Below are 21,847 nucleotides of genomic sequence, written 5' to 3'. Positions count from 1 at the left end.
AGTTTTGGTTATTTTAGTTGCACCGTTACTGCAAAAAGTAGCTTCATCGGAAAACATTATTTTAGATAAAACATTTGGATCGACCTCTATGTGTGCTAACTAGTATTTTTTTTAAAAAATTTAAATATTGGAAAAACTATTAGGGTTAGGCGTTGTTATTAATAAAAAAGAAATTAAAAGAAATTTAAAAAAATAATAAATGGGGAGTTCCACTTAAAAACAATTGTGTTTATTCGCTTTTTTGAGCCACCTTTAGACTTTTAAATAATTTTAAATTATGAATATCCATCTTTACAATTGTTATATTGCCCACTTTCTGATAACGTTTGATTTTTCAGGAAGTTTCTCAACCAGCGCAACAGTCCTGGTAGCATTATGGAATATTCTGGTGCCAATGCACGCAGCAGTCGATCCGAACTGCGACATGTATCAGGTAATGATAATCGGGAAGGAGTACTACATCCATAACAAAGAATACCCTCAAAACTACAGCCGAGGTTCATCGTGTAGATGGGTGGTGAAAAGTGATATCGGTACCAAAATTGTCTTGTCCTGTACCGATGTCTTATTGCCCAAGGTTGGTAACAACAAATTTATCAAAAAATAATCTTTCGTTTACAACAAAAAAATCTTCTAATGACAACTGCAACTGCAACTGAATGCAGTTTTTTTAAATAAAATCAAAAGAGAATATTTTTGTAGGGCAATAATCAATAGAAAATTTCAGGTTTCTTTAAATTAGTACTATTTTTGTTGCAGTCTTCAAATTGTCACGCTGACAAGTTGGCTATAACGTCAACCGGTCAGACTCTTCGAAATGCACATAATTACTGCGGGAGCGGAACATTTTCTACCATATCACAAGCAAACACCGTTAGAATCGGTAATTGTTTTTGAATAAAATCAGAGGTATTGGACTCTAGCAAAATAAAGCAAGGAATTTAGGCGTTCCTGGGGTGGGGTTGCATTTTTGAGAAAATCATTTCCCACTGATTTTAATTTATCTATTTTAATTTTTGTCTGTACAGTTCCATAGGTAAAATTCGAACTATTGGACGGCATCTTAAAGCCCCATTTAAATAAAAAAATACAAAATAAAGCATTGGGTTAACTATATTTTGTATAAAAAATCCTACAAAATTCACTCCGAGAGAGTGATTATATATATATATATATATATATATATATATATATATATATATATATATATATATATATATATATATATACAGGGTTTTTCACTTAAAACTCCGCACGCCAACAACTCCAAAACGAAAAGAAATATTTAATTTATGTAAAAAGTAGCCAAAGTGTGGGGTCAAGTAGATATTTCCTAAAGTTTAAAAAATTCGACGCCTGCAAAGAGCTGGGCGTCGCGACGCGTCGAAAAATTATTCGATTGCAGAGACTTTGGAAATACGCGCATACAAAAGTACATATTATTTAAAAACTTTTTTGTTATCTACTTATTATTATCAACTTATTTACTTTACCCGTTTCTAAGTTATACCGATTTAAAGTAAACATTTCTTGATTAATAAAAAATATGATTAACGCTTATTTTTACAAGTATGCCATGAATGTTAGTTACTATGGCAACCATTGTTATCGCAGTTGTTTTAAGTGCAATTACAAACAATAGATTTCAACTATTTTAGTATGATTTTATTTATTATTTTTTATCGATTTAGTTCTGATAACATGATAAATGAAAAGACAGTAAAATACCTACAAATTAATAACCAAAATTATTATTGTAATTAACTACATAATAAGACATTTCAAAAATTTTGTTCAAAATTATGTCTATCTGCTCGAACACAACTATTAAAAACTCTTAAGAGATGAGCTTGGGTCACTTGTACGAGAGTCCTTGTGATAGCGGCACACGCTGCACTAATTTTGTTAATGAGATCAGCCATATCTTCGATAGGTTTTTTAGGTAGCCCCAAAGAAAATAATCTGGTGGTGTAATGTCCGGGGACCTCGCCGGCCACCTTACCGGTCCATTAGTACCAAACCATCTATTGGGATATTCTCGGTTCAAATACCTCGTTACTATTTGGGCATTATGTGCAGGCGCTCCATCCAGCTGTAGCCACATATTCATTCTAGTGTCAAGAGGCACTTCTTCTAATAGTTCCGGAAGTGTAGTTTGAAGAAATCTTAAATAGCGATCTGCATTTAAAGTTCCTTCGTAAAAGTAATGTCCAATAAGGAATCCATTTAATATGTCACACCAAACATTGATACTAAAAATTCGTTGGTTACCTCTTTCTGTAATCCAAGGAGGATGGTTTTCGGACCAAAAACGACAGTTGTGTCTATTAACGATTCCATTATTTTGAAATCGACTTTCGTCGCTCCATAAAATTTTCGAGAGAAAATTTGCATCTTGGCTATACAAATCGGACAATATCGCTAAGAAACACATTCCTCTAGCATAATCGCCTGGTTGTAGTTTATGAACTAGTTTACTTTTGTACGGGTGAAAAGAGTTTCTATGTAGAATTCTCCACGAAGAACTTATGGTAACACCGGTATTTTCTTTTATCTCTGATAGGGATATCTTGGGGTTATTATCAACCTGCTGAATTACAGCAGCAGTATTTTCATCATTTGTAGCCGTCCTGTTCCTATGTCTTTTAGGTTTTATGAAGCTGCCATATTCTCTTAAGTTTTTACATAAACTTGAAAAGGTTTTTGCATCGGGGACTCTTCTATGCGGATAACGCCGTGCGTAAACTCTTTTTGCTTCTCTACAATTGCATCTGCATTCTTCAAACACCAGTAACATGTCTACTTTTTCCTCATTGCTAAATTGCACCATTTTCACATAATAATTCTTAGTTTTTTTTAAACCGAACAAATTTGGATATTTCCTGTGACAATTTTTTGATACAGCAATAACAACTTACGTTTGTAATTGTACTTAAAACAACTGCGATAACAATGGTTGCCATAGTAACCAACATTCATGGCATACTTGTAAAAATAAGCGTTAATCACATTTTTTATTAATCAAGAAATGTTTACTTTAAATCGGTATAACTTAGAAACGGGTAAAGTAAACAAATTTGAGTAAATAACAAAAAAGTTTTTAAATAATATGTACTTTTGTATGCGCGTATTTCCAAAGTCTCTGCAATCGAATAATTTTTCGACGCGTCGCGACGCCCAGCTCTTTGCATTCGTCGAATTTTTTAAACATATATATATATATATATATATATATATATATATATATATATATATATATATATATTCTCACGTATTGATTCACGGATGGAAAAATGTGATGACACTATATTCCGGGATATCATCCGTTCGCTCGTTGAACTCCGACTGGAATCCTGCATCCGACTGGAATCCTGCAAATCTTGCATCCGACTGGAATCCTGCAGACGTTTCGCCAAAATCTCACTTGGCATCTTCAATGCTCGCGCTCCGAGTGTTCGAAGTGTTTTCGGAGCGCGAGCATTGAAGATGCCAAGTGAGATTTTGGCGAAACGTCTGCAGGATTCCAGTCGGATGCAAGATTTGCAGGATTCCAGTCGGATGCAGGATTCCAGTCGGAGTTCAACGAGCGAACGGATGATATCCCGGAATATAGTGTCATCATATATATATATATATATATATATATATATATATATATATATATATATATATGTTTCTTCAATAATACAAGCGTTTCCTCAATCACTTAATATTTATTGAATTTTTCTTTTCTATAAATGGACTGTATCTCACTTTGCGGCGACGTCGCGACCCATGCCGTGAACGTCTACCCCGTAACACTACAAAATTGTTACTAGCCTAGCAGAAACGTAGATCTTGTCGGTTTGGCGTACAATGCCCTGTTGTCACATTGACTGAAATGTCCGGCATGTTTAAGATACACAAAATTAAAAAGAAATTCACATAATTTTGAACGCAACATACCCCCAGCCTTGAAAGAACCCTCTTTCAAAAAAGAAAAACAACAAATCAAACATTTCTTGAAACTCAATTTGTCTTAGACAACCTTTGAAACCACTTGAACTGAGGTTTTTTCTCACCCACTTTCGTGAAACAATGGACACACTTTTGCGAATGAACGTTTGATGACACCTTCACTCGTTTTTACATCAGCCACCCGATTAATGTTGTCCTTTCCTGGGTATAACTGAACGATGCGTCCCATTTTCCAACACAAGGGAGGCACATTTTCTTCTTTCACGATCACCAATGTCCCTTCCTGCAGAGTGTCCCCGCCAGCCTTCCATTTGACGCGCCTCTGAAGTTCAGCGATGTATTCCAGTGACCAACGAGACCAAAAACCTTGTTGGTATTGTTGAATACGTTGATAGCTAGCAAGCCTATTTTCAGGTTGCTCGAGCAATCGTGGGTCCGGTAATGAGGTTGCCCTTCTTCCGATCAGGAAATGGGATGGGGTTAAAACGTCCAAGTCAGAAGGATCAGAGGACATCGGAGTGAGAGGACGTGAGTTTAAAATGGCCTCTATTTGACACAACAAAGTAGAAAAATCCTCATAAGTCAAATTTGCGTTGCCCACAGCTCTTTTTAAATGGTATTTTACACTTTTTACCCCTGACTCCCATAAACCCCCAAAATGAGGCGAATATGCCGGAATAAAAGACCAATTAACTCCTTCTGTCGCAATCAATGTCTTTAAACTGACATGATTATTACGCAAAAATTTTCCCAACTCTCTCAGTTCTGTCTGAGCACCCACAAAATTTTTACCATTGTCTGAAAACATTTTTTCTGATTTGCCCCTCCTGAAAGTTGCAACAAATGCTTGCGTAGACAGACTTGTTACAGCCTCTAAATGTACTGCACGTGTGCAAAAACAAATAAACAAACAAACATACCCCTTGTACAAACGCGTGCCCCGTCCCAAAGCTATTTTAAAATTGAACGGCCCTGTATAATCAACCCCGGTGGTATTGAATGGAAATTGTGGGATCACTCGTGCCTTAGGTAGGTTTCCCATCTGTATTTCAAAGGACCTAGGTTGAACCTTCGAACACACAACACATTCATGCACCATCTTTCTCACAACATTTCTGCCCTTTAGTGGCCAATAAATTTCCCTTAATGAACTGAGCACTAATTGAGGGCCTGCATGCAATAGTCTCAAATGCTCTGCCTTAACAATCAATTTTGTACATGGATGTTTTGGGTCTAACACAATTGGGAATTTTTTGTCATATTTAAATTCTGAAAGTGCTAGTCTTCCGCCTACTCTGATTAATCCGTCGGCGTCTAGAAACGGATTTAAATTTGACAACCAACCCTTTTTTATCTTCTCACCGGTCTCCAAGATTTTCTGCTCATTTTCGAAACATTCATCTTGTGATAACCTTATTAACATTTTTTCAGACTCTTGGAGTTCCTTCACTGTCAAATTCTTTGATTCGTGACTATCCAATTTTCTGCAACGTGCCGTAAACCTTAAGCAATATGCAAATACACGTTTCAATTTTGTCCAACTGGAATATCTGGAAAAAATCTCTAGACTATTCTTCTCTGTATTCAAAAAAGCTTTTACTCGCTTCCTCCTTTCTGGAAGTTCCTCTAAAGGTACATTAACACCCTGAATTGGAAAGAAATCTTGTGACAACCATTGTGGACCTTCAAACCACAATTTATTTCCACACAACTTGGAAGGAAAAAGTCCCCGGGATACTAAGTCTGCGGGGTTTTCTTCTGACCGCACATAATACCAATTGTCTTGATCCGTCATAGACTGAATTTGAGATACTCTATTTGCGACAAACGCTTGGAATTGATTTGCTGGTGATTTTATCCAATTTAATGTTACTGTAGAATCGCTCCACAAAAACAGTTTCCTGAAATTTAACGTCATGGAAGTTTGTACTTCTTTTATCAACCTTGAAAGTAATAATGCACCTGACAATTCCAATTTCGGTATGGTTAGTGCCTTTATCGGGGCAACTTTACTTTTTGCACACAATAAGCGAACGACTACACTTCCATCCTTCGTGACATTTCTGACATAGACACATGCTCCAAACGCTTCTTGTGCAGCATCACAAAATCCATGAAGTTCTATGTCCTCTGCATTGTTGCTACCTACATGTCTTGGAATATGCAGCATGTTTAATTTCACCATTTCTTGCTTAAATTGTTTCCACTCTTGGGCAATATTGGTCGGTACTTCATCGTCCCAATCCAACTTGAGAATCCACAATCTTTGTAAAATAATTTTGGGAATGACGACACATGGGCTGACTAACCCAAGTGGATCGAACAGCTGGGCAATTTCTGACAGAATCTTCCGTTTTGTCGTACTTGAATTACTTGAAAATTCCCTCACCCTGTAGGTAAAGATATCTGCCTGACAGTCCCAATACAATCCCAAAGTTTTGTGTTGATGCTCTCCTAGATTAAGAGTTTGTAATTCTGCTTTGGGCCTTACTCCAAATTGTTCCAAAAACTCTTTCTTGTTCGAACTGAACTTTCTGAGCTCAAACCCACCAGATTTTAAAACTTCACAAACACCCTTACATTTCTGAAGTGCCTCTTGAATTGACGAGGCCCCTGATATCAAATCGTCAACGTAGAAGTCCTTGCCAATTACCTTTGAAATCTGCGTTTGTTCGCAATTTTTTGCCAGTTCCTGCAAACACCTTACCGCTAAAAATGGACTTGAGGTTAATCCAAACGTCACCGTGTTTAAATTGTAGACCTTGACTTCTTCTGCTGGATTTTCTCTCCACAGTATCCTTCGTAAATGGCGTTGATCTTCCCTAACCCATACTTGTCGGTACATTTTGGCGATATCTACGCAGAATGCTACTTCATGTTGTCTAAACCTCAACAAAATTGAAATGATATCCTCTTGAATTCTTGGCCCCGAAAATTGCAAATCGTTAAGTGACACACCCGAGTCTGATTGTGCAGAGCCGTCATACACAACCCTTAACCTTGTTGTAGAACTTCTTTCATTTTTCACAGCATGATGTGGTAAGTAATAACACCTTTCATTCGTGATGTCCTCACTTACTTGAGTCATGTGACCTACTTGTTCATACTCTCTCATGTATTCCAAAGAGTAAAATCTCCTCAATGCCATCTCTCGAGAATCTCCCAACTTTTCAATACTCATTTTCAATGGGATTGCAACAACAAATCGACCATCCTGATCACGTCTTGTTGTTGACATAAACAAATTTTCACAATCAGCTTCATCCCGTGTCATTCCCTCGATTTGACTTCCACCTGGCTCTTCTAGTTCCCAAAACTTGGCCAGTTGGTCTTGTACCTCTGTACCGATACTTAGGTTGCACACCGTTTTCGTAGGTTTGACTAGAGATCCTTGTCCACTGATGTAGCCCGCTACTACCCATCCTAACCAAGTGTTTTGTAAGACAGGTTTGTTTTCCCCTAATTCGATTCTTCCTACTCTTATGAGTTTCCAGAACACACCTGCACCAATTAACATATCCACTTCATCAGGCAAATGAAATTCACTGTTTGCTAGACAAATATTTCCTGGAATATTTATTGGCCCTAACTCAATTTCACACAAAGGAATCTCATCACTAATTTTCGGAATGATTAAACAACTGATAGGAATTTTGAAATCACCTTTCTGAGAACTGATTTCTACTTCACACCGTTTCGAAATCTTTTCAGTGTTTTGACCAATCCCAACCACACACACATTCGCATCTTTTGTTTTTAACTGAAGTCTGTCACACATTTTTTCAGTGATAAAATTGCTCATTGAAGCTGAATCTAACAAAACCTTGCAATGATGCACATTGCCACTCACATCTTTTATTTTGACAATCGCTGTAGAAAGTAACACCTGACCTTGAGTCCCACAATTTCTACTCGATAGCGCCACAGAGGTTTTACTTCCTTCCTTTGAAGACGCTTCTACAGCTTTTTGTACGTCAGCAATTGGGGCACTTTCAACACTGCCATGTTCAGTTTGGCGTTGGTTATAAAAATGTAATAGAACATTATGCCCTAAACCACACTGCGAACATTTTTTCCCTTGACAATTAAAACTAAAATGCTTGTTCGAAAAACAACACATGCATAATTTGTTTCGTTTTATTTGCGCAATTCTCTGGCTGGTTGTTAGCTCCAAAAATTTCTTACACTCGCTGATGTCATGAATTACCTCCTTTGCTGGAGCCTCAAGTGATGCACGCAAATAGTGAAACTTTTGAATGTCGCCAATCGACTTATTCTTGTGAATTAAACTATCAAACGTGTCTCTAAATTCCAACCACTTTGAGTAGTTTCCAGCAAACGTTGGTAAGTTTATTAAAGGTAATCGTACACCCATCGTTTCATTAGAATTTGGCCGTAAATTTTCCTGAAAAATGACAGAGTTGGAATCCGAATGCGTAATATTTTGCAAACACTCATTTTTGTTGTTCGTATCATTTAAATCACCCAAAATATTCTTTGCCTTTGCGACAATATTGTAAAATTCTGTTTGGAAAACTTCCCTTTCATTAAATTGGCTCTCTAAATCTGTTTCCGAACATATTACCTCAATTTCACTTTGATATTGTTCAAAAATATCTAATAACTCGATTATTTTCTCTGTTCTAAATTGCAATTGCATAAACACTTCTTTCTCTGAAGATGCGCTTTCAGTTTGCACATTGAAATTTGTTAAATACCTTTTAAATTGAGATAAGCTCGCTTTTACACTAGCTCGCTTTCTAATTAATTGGTTTAATTGCTCAGCCATTTTGCTGATTTTTTACACACAAAATAGAGACCACAAACTACAAAATCCAACAAAGGTTTGAAAAGGATCGACTTACAGGTTAACAGCGACTTTTTTTCTAAGTCCGGCCCTTACTGTCTCGTCCTCCGTCGCGTCGTAGCAACGCTGCGTGATCGTACGACCCGCACGTACAATTTCCAACGCTGCGCCGCGCTCGCCGATAAACTCCACGGCACCCCAACGACGACCTTCAAACAATGCTTTGTGCACCGCGCCGCTCCGCCTTGTCCCAGCTGCGCTTTTTTGCTTGCCGGCGTTCGTTTACGGACTCGTAAACGTTTTCCTCACAATTTTCACACAATTTTCTTTGCGAATACAGATGATCCAACAATCTGTACTTCGCAATTTCCTCGTTTTTCACTTTTGCGGAACACTCAATAATTCTCGCAATTGAAAACTCTCCACTCGATGGATCACAATCCCGTTCGATGGACCACTATGTTTCTTCAATAATACAAGCGTTTCCTCAATCACTTAATATTTATTGAATTTTTCTTTTCTATAAATGGACTGTATCTCACTTTGCGGCGACGTCGCGACCCATGCCGTGAACGTCTACCCCGTAACACTACAAAATTGTTACTAGCCTAGCAGAAACGTAGACCTTGTCGGTTTGGCGTACAATGCCCTGTTGTCACATTGACTGAAATGTCCGGCATGTTTAAGATACACAAAATTAAAAAGAAATTCACATAATTTTGAACGCAACAATATATATATATATATATATATATATATATATATATATATATATATATATATATATATATATATATATATATATATATATATGTTTAAAAAATTCGACGAATGCAAAGAGCTGGGCGTCGCGACGCGTCGAAAAATTATTCGATTGCAGAGACTTTGGAAATACGCGCATACAAAAGTACATATTATTTAAAAACTTTTTTGTTATTTACTCAAATTTGTTTACTTTACCCGTTTCTAAGTTATACCGATTTAAAGTAAACATTTCTTGATTAATAAAAAATGTGATTAACGCTTATTTTTACAAGTATGCCATGAATGTTGGTTACTATGGCAACCATTGTTATCGCAGTTGTTTTAAGTACAATTACAAACGTAAGTTGTTATTGCTGTATCAAAAAATTGTCACAGGAAATATCCAAATTTGTTCGGTTTAAAAAAAACTAAGAATTATTATGTGAAAATGGTGCAATTTAGCAATGAGGAAAAAGTAGACATGTTACTGGTGTTTGAAGAATGCAGATGCAATTGTAGAGAAGCAAAAAGAGTTTACGCACGGCGTTATCCGCATAGAAGAGTCCCCGATGCAAAAACCTTTTCAAGTTTATGTAAAAACTTAAGAGAATATGGCAGCTTCATAAAACCTAAAAGACATAGGAACAGGACGGCTACAAATGATAAAAATACTGCTGCTGTAATTCAGCAGGTTGATAATAACCCCAAGATATCCCTATCAGAGATAAAAGAAAATACCGGTGTTACCATAAGTTCTTCGTGGAGAATTCTACATAGAAACTCTTTTCACCCGTACAAAAGTAAACTAGTTCATAAACTAGAACCAGGCGATTATGCTAGAGGAATGTGTTTCTTAGCGATATTGTCCGATTTGTATAGCCAAGATGCAAATTTTCTCTCGAAAATTTTATGGAGCGACGAAAGTCGATTTCAAAATAATGGAATCGTTAATAGACACAACTGTCGTTTTTGGTCCGAAAACCATCCTCCTTGGATTACAGAAAGAGGTAACCAACGAATTTTTAGTATCAATGTTTGGTGTGACATATTAAATGGATTCCTTATTGGACATTACTTTTACGAAGGAACTTTAAATGCAGATCGCTATTTAAGATTTCTTCAAACTACACTTCCGGAACTATTAGAAGAAGTGCCTCTTGACACTAGAATGAATATGTGGCTACAGCTGGATGGAGCGCCTGCACATAATGCCCAAATAGTAACGAGGTATTTGAACCGAGAATATCCCAATAGATGGTTTGGTACTAATGGACCGGTAAGGTGGCCGGCGAGGTCCCCGGACATTACACCACCAGATTATTTATTTTCTTTGGGGCTACCTAAAAAACCTATCGAAGATATGGCTGATCTCATTAACAAAATTAGTGCAGCGTGTGCCGCTATCACAAGGACTCTCCTACAAGTGACCCAAGCTCATCTCTTAAGAGTTTTTAATAGTTGTGTTCGAGCAGATAGACATAATTTTGAACAAAATTTTTGAAATGTCTTATTATGTAGTTAATTACAATAATAATTTTGGTTATTAACTTGTAGGTATTTTACTGTCTTTTCATTTATCATGTTATCAGAACTAAATCGATAAAAAATAATAATCATACTAAAATAGTTGAAATCTATTGTTTGTAATTGCACTTAAAACAACTGCGATAACAATGGTTGCCATAGTAACCAACATTCATGGCATACTTGTAAAAATAAGCGTTAATCACATTTTTTATTAATCAAGAAATGTTTACTTTAAATCGGTATAACTTAGAAACGGGTAAAGTAAACAAATTTGAGTAAATAACAAAAAAGTTTTTAAATAATATGTACTTTTGTATGCGCGTATTTCCAAAGTCTCTGCAATCGAATAATTTTTCGACGCGTCGCGACGCCCAGCTCTTTGCATTCGTCGAATTTTTTAAACATATATGTATATATATATATATATATATATATATATATATATATATATATATATATATATATATATATATTCTCACGTATTGATTCACGGATGGAAAAATGTGATGGATGACACTATATTCCGGGATATCATCCGTTCGCTCGTTGAACTCCGACTGGAATCCTGCAGACGTTTCGCCAAAATCTCACTTGGCATCTTCAATGCTCGCGCTCCGAAAACACTTCGAAACACTGGGAGGTTATCGGCGGTGCGTACGGTATTTATACTCTGCGCCGGAGATGGTAACGGTGCTGCTTGTGCGTGGGGGGAGGTGGCTCCGCCCCCTGAATTGTCGCGTTGTTAATTTCGCCCGATCGTAGTTGCGATGTCTAACTAACCAAAACAAATAAAACGTTAACTCCATAACCCATTTGCTCTGAAAACATTTTTATCAGGTTTAAAAGAACCTTTGGAAACAACAATTAGACGTAAGTAACTTGGTACCCTGTCAAAAATAGGCATAACCGAAATAATTTTAGGCAACAGCAACAGCCGTTTGCCACCGGTCCAATCAATAGTAAGCCACGTTATAGACAAATTCTTATGCTTTTGGTAAACCGCAAATCGTTTTCAGACCCAGCCACATAAAAGTCTTCCTCCACCCATGTTGGTTTCTACACAAAACAGTGGCATACCATAATTTAATAAACAAAATAATCTTTAAAACAATCATGTGCCAAGTACATCTCAAAAGCTGCAAAATATGGAAGCCGATGAGTTGTGCAACTCTGAAATCAATCGATACAATCAATTAAATCAATATCATATTACCGAGATTATAAATCACATTGTAGCAACTATTATCAGCAAGATAACACAGAATACGTTGTACCGCTGGAACCGCCGACTCGTCCGTCCGCTGATAACTTTCAACCTGAAGTTAAATGAAAGCCTAAATCTTACCGAGGTCCCACAAATAAACCAGAAAACTTAATTCCCACGCATGTATCTTTAAATATGACTATTTTAAATGAACTCCACAATTTTTTCCGAGCATAATTTTAAAATCTTGATAAATTTCGAAGAAACGATTTAGCACATAAAAATGCTATCCAGTTGTATTTGTTACCATCCATTAATTGTTCGTGAGGAATAGGTGACGAAAATATAGGGAAATAATTCCTTAAATATTGCTTACATTTCGGTTGATCAACAGACTAATTTCTAGGGCTAATTTATATTTTTCCTTGGGACAGTTATCCTGGTAGATTAGTGTTTATATTTCAATCATTCATGTTCACTTGGCCAGAGTTTTATAGTGAAATACGGTCCAGTACTTCCGTGCTTACGTTTCAAATTCTAAGAAATTTTTTTTTCTTGCCTCATCGACAGACACCTCATTTGCTCTGACGTCTACGGCAGTGCTGCCAGGTTAAGAAAAGTCGTAATTTAAGTCGCATTATTTAGCTGTTATTACTAATCTTGTAAATACTCACTTCGTAATAAATAGTCTCCTTAAAAATATTCCTTTTATCAATAAAGAATTAATTTAATCCGATAGCAGCATAAATATTTGCATATTTTCTTTCGCGTTCGCAAAACAAATTCATACCGCTAATATCATTGGGCGTATGACTTTATGCACGAAGTTCCGTGATTTCTCTCCTTTTCTCCATCTCTCTCGAATATCTGAGGAAGTACTCTCTATGGCAAGGAATTCTTATTCAGTAATACTCCAACTATACCAATTTTAACAATGTTTCATTACAGGGTGTTTGAAATATTGAAATATCAAAATTTATTGACGTCGGCATACTGTTTCCTTTGTAAAAGTTTGCCATGGAGAAGCGAACATTCGACTGTCAAGTTCATTCGCTAATTTATATTTTAATTTTGATTACATTATACCTTTCGAATACTAAGATTTATTAACTTTGTTGTTTTCAGATGATACTTTAAAATGAATGTCTCTTGAAAAGTCTTTTTTAACAATATTTTTGGACTTTGTGTAATTAAAATTTCTATTTGTTATTTACAAGGTTTACCTATTTTTTTAAAACATTAAAACCTTTGGTCATTGGTCTAGTTACTTCTAGGTAGTCCTGAATACGAATCTGTAGTCATTTTCAATTTGAAAAAATCTCTAAAAGAACTTCTCGATTTTTCGCATCGGTTAGCCATGACTTTAGTCGATGCTATATGATGATGCTATCTCTTGTAAAGGCTTTAGCAGTTCTCTCAAATACACGTATTTTGCATTCCAGGATGTTCGACCAAATATGACGTTGGTTTTACCCGAATTTAAGTGCCCTGTTGCAATTACCTCTAAAGTGATGGGGGTGCTTTTGAAATTCGCAGCTCGAACTCCTTGCATCGTCGTTTTTTACGGGCAAAGAAAAGGCTTGCTTTTTTACTCACATTTCGACTGAGACATTAACAGGAACCTGCAAAAGTATTTATAGCATAATACCTAAATATTTAAACCCACTATTTCCTAACACTCTGATTATTGTACATCGAAACGGGTCGAAAGGTTCAGGATTGGTAAATAAACTTATAAACAAACTTACTATCGAACTGCATAGTAATAGTGGTCGCCTATTCAGCGAATTGGGTACCCATTTACAAAAAAGAATAAATAAAGGTGATTCTGGTATAAATACCATAGAAGCTGCTTGTAAAGAGCACGATATAGCATATTCTCAGTCTAACGATTTAACGAGGAGACACGAACCACACAAGATCTTAAAGGATAAGACTTGGCAAAGGAATAAAGCAAAAGCACTCTTCGTTTGGAGAAAATTCAGCATTTCAGAGGCGTTTTTATGCGTGATAATCTGCAGCAAAAAAATCAAATTAAAGAATGCGGAATTTTTTTTAACTGAACGGCGAATTGATTGGGTGAGCTATATAAAATACAAAACTAAGGCTTTCTTCATATATTACAATTATACAACCAAACAAAAGTCCAGTTCTTACAAATGCGGGCATTTATCAGTGATAGATTCATAATATCCACTACCCGGCTTTAATACGAACCAGCAACGATTTAGACGCGGTGGAAAATTCCAAAATTTATGACAAATAATGCCGAAGAACTTGCTCTAACGAAAATCATGGAGTCTAATAAAGAGATAACAATGGATCTTGGGAAATTATTGAAACCACAACTCGTACGTGGTCCGTAGAAACAAAAAATAAACTACAGACGCAAATCATTATCCACGATAATAGGAAAGGTCAAGTAGAAAAGTAGAAAAAAATTTGATGACGTCAATTTAACTAATATAAAAGTATTTTTAAATTCGGAACCATTTTAAAAGAAAAAACAAGTATTCGACTCCAGTTGATATGGTTGCTAATTTTTGGCACTCTTATTACGGAACATCGAACGAGGCAATTTTCACACGTAGCAAAGAAAAATGTCCCATTACACACATCGATGGTTCTCATCAAAATGGTTTTGTAGTAATGCGAATTGAATTTGAAACTAGCGCTAATATCCAAAAGGATACATCGGTTTACTGTCTCATTTTACATGACGAAGTATTTAGTTAGAATCCCCTAACTGAAATAGTAAAACAAATTCAACGGTTTTTAAAAAGATTCGCAAATTATATGTTCAAAAAATTTGCCACAAAATATTCGGCGAAACAGTACATTTTTGGCGGTTGTCATCACGCGGATAGTGGCGTTAGATATTCAAGGTTTTAATCTAAAGGACGCTGTAGGTTTCGTCGCTAAAGAGATTGCAATTTATGACGGAAATCTACTTACTTACTTACAAGGCGCAGAGAGCGAAGCGTATATTGCGTACCTTGGCTCAAGCGTTTTCACCACGGATTAAAATACCTTATAGATTATAAACCTTATCGACGAATTGATTACGCGGTTGGTTCACACTGCGCACCTAAAAGGGCAAGCAAAAACAGATTTTTGACTTCGAAGATCGAACAACTACAGGTATCCCGACCTTTGATTGTTAATATGTGTGCACCTTCCATATGAACGGTAGATTACACCTGTGTGCCTTACGAAAATCTGTATTATTATTTCATTGATTATGTGCTCAAATTCCTATATGAAAAAACTATAAAAAGGTATGCTTTCAAAATTTGCAATTTTATGTCGACCGGCATATGTAAAACAGACTAACGCAAAGCGAGCAAATAAGCAACGTTGATGAACTTCGGGCGTGATATCATACGACTCGCTGGTTATGTGGCATAGGTTATTTAATAAGCAGGAAAACAATTTAAACCTGCCTCCACAAAATAAATGTCCGCTTTGATTTAGTGTTATAAAAATAAGAACATTAAATTAAATCGTCTCAGTTAAGTGCTCAAAATGTTTTATTAACAGCGTACGTTTGTTTTAAAAATGACGTTTGGTCGGAAGAATGGAGTTGGCTGTATCCCATTATCTCGGCGAATGGCAAAGATTGCTTTCAATAGTAGCAGCTACCGCAGCGATAATTCCAAAAAGTATTAATTCTACTGTGTCTAGTGACGGGTACACCTTCGCAAGAAGGGATCGATCTGTATAAATTTTGGGCGTATAGTCCAAAACTCCTAAATCAACCGTGACTCAAAAAGTGTACTCAACTCAGCAAAAAAAAAGGAAATGTCTACTGGCCTTATTAGGATCAAGGAAAACATGCTGTTTGAAATTTACAACACTGGTGCTCGTTTCACCGGCAGGGACAAATACATGGATTTTCAAGTAGAAGAATTTTCGGATTTTCTAAATTTCCTGAACAAAAGAGAAGGTATTGAAAAAATTATGTCAATCAGGCATCGTCTTTTTGACTCTATGAATTTATACTGAGTCGTAAATATATAATCAATAAATCAATAAATTTTATTTGTAACCCGTATATACCGGTCTATTATTTGTTTCTAGCTGACAGCAAAACGATTAGATGTTTACGCCGCTTCCTTAATTCTTTAGCTCTTATCTTTCTTGAGAAATTTAACCAAACCTTCCAACAAGTGTGTCAAAATGACAAATAACTAGAATAGGAAATTAATCAAATAGGTCTAAATGTTTAAAAATCAGCTTATAGAGAGATTTCAATGTTTAATAAAGATGTATTGGTATAGGTCATTAACAAATATGAAGTTCTAATAATTTTACAAGATTTCGAAAATTCGAGTTTCTCAAAATTAAAAATTATTGACCCTATAATAAATAAAATTAAAGACTTATTTAACGCACTTTCTATTTTGCAAACTAAAGTAGGAAAAGAACGTATATATAGCTGCAACTTTAGAAAACACTTCTATTTTTGAAAAAGTAATTAAGGTTGATTGTTTTATTTTGAATAATAAAATGAATTACCCTGCCAAACACCTGTTCAATTTTTACGCAACAATCTTCTTTGGATTGAAATATAGCTGTTTAAATTTAAATGCCATTACTGATTGGTTCACATTCTTCCGAATAGCTTTTCCAGCAGCAAAATTAAATTGCACTTCTTCCCGCCGTTCTAGAAACGTTTTATATTTCATTGAATTTATTGTAGGCCATGCCGATGAAATTTCGAATTTCACATGGCAAAACGTACGTTTATTAGGCTACAATCCTTGGAGGACAAGAAACGGGCGTCAACGAGTACCCTTCGATGGCGGGGCTGGTAAATCTGAACCCTTTCATCATAATTTGCGGGGCTAGCATAATCTCTGAATTTTTCGTGTTGACCGCCGGTCATTGCGTCTACAATAGAGATCGCAGCACGTTTTCGGTTTTAGTGGGCGGGCACAACATCACTTCAGGTAATGCAATATCGTCAGTTTCACGTAAAATCTCGCGCGTATTGCGATCAAAATACAAAGTATCGATTTGTCTATAGGAATCGATATTTCGATATCCGCATAGTGGGTTTCATTCGACAAACATTAAGTAAACGTCGTTGCTACTCCCTCTCCTCTACTCCCGAATTCTACTTTTCTCTTTCTACTCTTTCTACTCCCGAATCCAAATTATACCGGGTGTGCGGGAAAGTCTCTGAGATTTAGATAAGGCACGAAAAAATTTTTTTTTCTATAGGCGCAACCTACGGAGCTATGACTCTCAAATGGATACCACCGAATTTTTTTATTAAAAAAAAATAAAACCACAAATTCAATTTTTCCAAATTGTGTTTTCCTCGTGGTTTATAGTTCTTCCCGCCATATTTATTTTTTTATAATGATGGCCTTATGCATTTTTGATTTACCCTGTATCATAAGTCTAGCTAACTGCATTAAATTTAATGTTAATAACGAGGATCGTAGATACTTACACTAAAGTGGATTTCATCTGTTTCGGGATAGTAACTAGTCAAATCTGTTTTAAGTGGTCAATTTTATTATCCATATCCAGAATTTTAAATCAATAAAATGTTAAAATTTTTTGAATAAAACTAAATTCAAGTTTACAATTACAATTGCAATATTTAACGTTGTATTTAAAATATGAAAAGCTCAATTTCTTAAGAACTATTAATGGCCTCGTTTATTTAAAGCTATACCAAGTGCCCACAAAGTATGAAAACGGTGGAATACCTGAAGAATTATAAAACTGTTTCATAACACCTAACAAGACCCTGATTCCATGAACACGGTGGTAGAGGGAGAACAACTTTGACATCTCATTTTTCTTTTGTTTCTCGGTTAATGGCACTGTATTAGCAAAAAAGATGATTTATCGTATTTGTCAAAAATCCGACTTTATTGTTAGCTTCAACATGTTTTTCCACTCCCTAATCCAAAATGTCTAATTATGCACTTATCCATTTATAAATTAAATGAAATGTCAAAGGGGGTATATACCATTTTTGATATATTAACATTTTGTGTAAGAATTGTAGTACCTGTCGTTCTGCATGTCTTGAGAAAAGAAATATGTGCCTATTGTAATAATTTAGTAACCTACTTTTTGTCTTATTGTTACGAACACCGGCAATTATAACCATTGTAAATTTAAACAGTTTTTAAATCTACCGAAAACAATTTGATCGTTCGCGATCTAGAGAAATGCAAACGCTCGAATTGACCCGCGACAGTGTTTAATGAAGCTGACATTTTAAAGTGACACTTTGGTAACGAATGATGAATGCATAATTGGGATTTTAGAGAATTTCTTGACAAACATGATAGATAAATGGCCTGGAGGTTACAGCACGAGCTACCGAGAATTCAGAATCAAATTTCGGGCAAAACCTGATATTTTTATGGCACAGAATCCGAATCTGTACTGATTTTATGATTTTAAATTGGATGACAACGTAGTTAGGAGCGGCTTAAATGGCAGCATTAAGTTGTTATTAAACCTTTTCTTTCCTTCTCAAATATCTTGCGACCGTATTTATGTTTAATCTGTATATTTAAATCTTGAATTATCTTATTGTTTTTGTTGTTGCCTTTATTTTTATTATTATGCGAAACAAATATTAAAAAGTGCGAGATAAAATTAGGATATTGAACGACCGACCTATATTTATAAGAATAATTTGCCTTTTAGGAACCACCCCTTATTCGAAGATTTATAATGTTAACACCTACGAAATCTTCCCCAACTTCAGTCTAATTAATACGGTGATAGATGACATCGCGATCATTAAAACTCAAAACCAAATAGTGTTTAGTTTATATATCGGTCCCATATGCTTACCATTTCGGTACAAAACCTCCGATTTCGTTGGTCAACTTGTTACGGCATTGGGTAAGTTTCTACAATCAAAAACGCTGTAGTTTAGATCTAAAAAATTTGGAAGTGACTTTAACAGTATTGTTTTTGGAATTATTAAAAATGTTGTTTCTCTCCAAGTCATTTTCCGAAAAATATTTTAGTATCATTTCTTCTTAAAATACATGTTTTTGAATTGCCAAATAGAAGATATGGACTATAACTTGCATAGTAAACAATGCCTAGATGAACATGATCAATTTAAAATATTTTATAAATGGATTGATAACCAGAATACGTGAAAAATCTAATATTGGTAGGGTCACTTTTCACGTAGAACTTGACATGTTCGACCAACGTTTTTGGGGATATTAAGAGGCGGTTGAGGTTAATAATCCCATAGAATTTAGTTTTATTTTCTTTGTTTTCTATTTTCAGTTTTTCTTTGCTCACGTTATATACGGATATTTTGTAGTACCTCTATGAATAAGTAACTTTGTATCTCGTTTTACGTTTGTTACTGTATTAGGATGGGGTAGCCTGAACGTTTCCGATAGCCAATCGGACGTGCTAAGGAAGACAAGTCTCACTGTAATTTCAAACCAGCAGCGCGCCCGGGACCAGACTGAGAATATCAACAACAATCATATATGTACATTTACTCTGAGACATCGCGAGTGCGCTGGTGATTCTGGAGGCCCGTTGCTGTGGATGGATCCGAGCACTCAAAGGTTGCATCTTATCGGGATCATATCCCACGGGCTCGACTGCAATATCGACAGTCCCTCAATTAACACCAGGGTTACTTCGTATTTGGATTGGATCGTTGCCAGAACTGGTATGTAAATTGCTGATGTGTATGATACGGAAACCTTACTTAATTCATTCGTAAAATTGAGGCTTAGCTAAAGTCTGACATAATTATTAAAATGGAAACCTTTATAATATTATAAAACCATTTTGGTTAGTTATTAGACCTCTTACAAAAGTAAAAAAAAAATATTATAAAAGTTAAGGTTTCTTATAAATTTATAATAAAACCTTAAGCTGCGAGAAGTGTTAATTAATTAATGTAATTAATATATTTGTGTCTGAATATTAAGAAAACCTTCATTGTCCAATGCACCTGAATAAATTGTAAAAATTTCTAGGACAAGCCAATTTGTAATTTTTATGTACATTTGCAAGTTACTTTTAAACTTTATTTTGAAAATTTTGTTTTGTTTGCGATGTTTGTTCGTGCTAATAATTATTTTTCAAAGAAACTTCCGCAGGATGCTCGTGGCTTCTTTAAAGCATTGTCTGAAACTGATTTGATGATTGTTCTGCACGCACCTTAAATACCGGCCTGGTCGAATGGTAGGGAGAGTTTTAATTGCTTCGCGGATGACACCTGTACCGCGGTTTATATTATTGGGCTGTTTGATTATTGCGATAAATTCACAATTTTTTCTTGAATAAAAGAGAGGGTTAGAGGCAAGTATTTGGTATTGTCGCATAAAACGAGGCTTCCTGTTTCGTGACGATGTTCAGAAACCGCTGATGTAATTATTTCTCGAATTCTGAGTGATCTCTGGTATTTTTTAGTCTGCTTGATATTTTTAGATCTGTTTCTTCGATTAAGTCTTTGCCGCAGTTTCACGGTATGCTGTCTCATGCAAAATTTTACCTTTAACCGATCGCAGAGATCGGGAGATTATAGGACAAGAAATCGCTGACATTTTTAAAATATTTCAATGGCAAACGGGAGTTGGATTCTGTAAGTGGTTTTGTTGAAGTGTATTTTTTAATAGGCCGTCTGATATCTTGATAATGGAAATTGTTGGTGAGAAAAACTGAATTGAACATGGATGATTTTTACGTTTTTTACATATCGATCCGTATGAGTCGGTTTTCTATAGACGAAATGGCCCAAGGTTAAAGCTGGTTTTCGATTAATAAAAACGTCTATAAAGTGAAGGGTGTTGTTATTTTCGAATTCGATTTTGAAATTGATGTTTGTATGTATGGAGGTTAGATAGTTCGTCCACATTTTATTTTTATGTGTAACTTATCAGTGCCTAGTTTTTCAAAATGTAACACAAAATATTTGTGATGCATGGGAAATCGCGGATCCGATGTTCCTAATATTTGTTCGTAAATTTGTTTGTTACATCCCAAATCTATTTTTTTTATTAATATGAGAAATTCTGCAGGGAGGTTTTCGGGAGAGATTTAACTTGGAAACTAACTATAATGTCGTCTGCATTTAACTTAATACTTTTTAGTTGTTGAATAGAATGATAAAAATGAGGTACAAAGCTAAGACTTTTTCCAAGGCAGAGTCAACACGATACAAGACAGAAGATGTGCATCTACAAGTAAATATTTTCTTTATATTTCACGATGCAGCATTTCTCGAAGAACTTGAACAAATTACACCTTTTTACTTAAAAAGTTTTCGAATTGGTTTTCTTTACATTGATGCACCAAACATGAAAAGAGTTTTAATAATTTAAATAAATTCAGTGGCAACTGACAATAACTTCGACATTCCTTTGTAGTAATTTCATTTGTGAATGTAGCACTGCGAAATGTTTATATTTTTTGGAAAAAAAATTAGACAAGATGGGAAGACCTGTAAAGTGATTGATGTTGGGAAAATTACTAGGTCCACGTCTCAAGAGATCTTTGCAATTTTTTTGATACATTTAAATACCGATTTTCATAAAATCGTCATATTTCTACAGCAACGCAATATATTAAAGAGGTAACAAAGACGT

General features: G+C 35.4%; 1 protein-coding gene across 1 annotated transcript; it reads left to right on the top strand.

Annotated features, from left to right (window-relative positions):
- The first annotated feature begins 394 nt into the window (after window positions 1–394).
- On the top strand, window positions 395–19,931 carry LOC132698614 (venom serine protease-like). Its single transcript, XM_060664807.1, has 6 exons — window positions 395–581; window positions 4,372–4,485; window positions 8,886–9,040; window positions 16,993–17,191; window positions 18,921–19,121; window positions 19,615–19,931. Exons 1-6 carry the CDS (start codon window positions 395–397, stop codon window positions 19,929–19,931), a joined length of 1,173 nt encoding a protein of 390 aa, XP_060520790.1.
- Window positions 19,932–21,847: the final 1,916 nt, after the last annotated feature.

Source organism: Cylas formicarius, unplaced genomic scaffold (genome assembly GCF_029955315.1).
Source record: "Cylas formicarius isolate icCylForm1 unplaced genomic scaffold, icCylForm1.1 PGA_scaffold_2__14_contigs__length_35257938, whole genome shotgun sequence".
Taxonomy (NCBI): Eukaryota; Metazoa; Arthropoda; class Insecta; order Coleoptera; family Brentidae; genus Cylas; species Cylas formicarius.
Note: the sequence above shows the minus strand (reverse complement) of the source record. Positions and strands in the feature narration are given on the sequence as shown.

Bases quoted from the DNA above. Each gene is read 5' to 3' on its own strand.
- LOC132698614 (XM_060664807.1), top strand. From the start codon at position 395: ATGCACGCAGCAGTCGATCCGAACTGCGACATGTATCAGGTAATGATA. The intron at 9,041-16,992 runs GTTCGTTTACGG...TACGTTTATTAG, and splicing joins GCGCTTTTTTGCTTGCCGGC to GCTACAATCCTTGGAGGACA. The intron at 17,192-18,920 runs GTAATGCAATAT...TTTGCCTTTTAG, and splicing joins CGGGCACAACATCACTTCAG to GAACCACCCCTTATTCGAAG.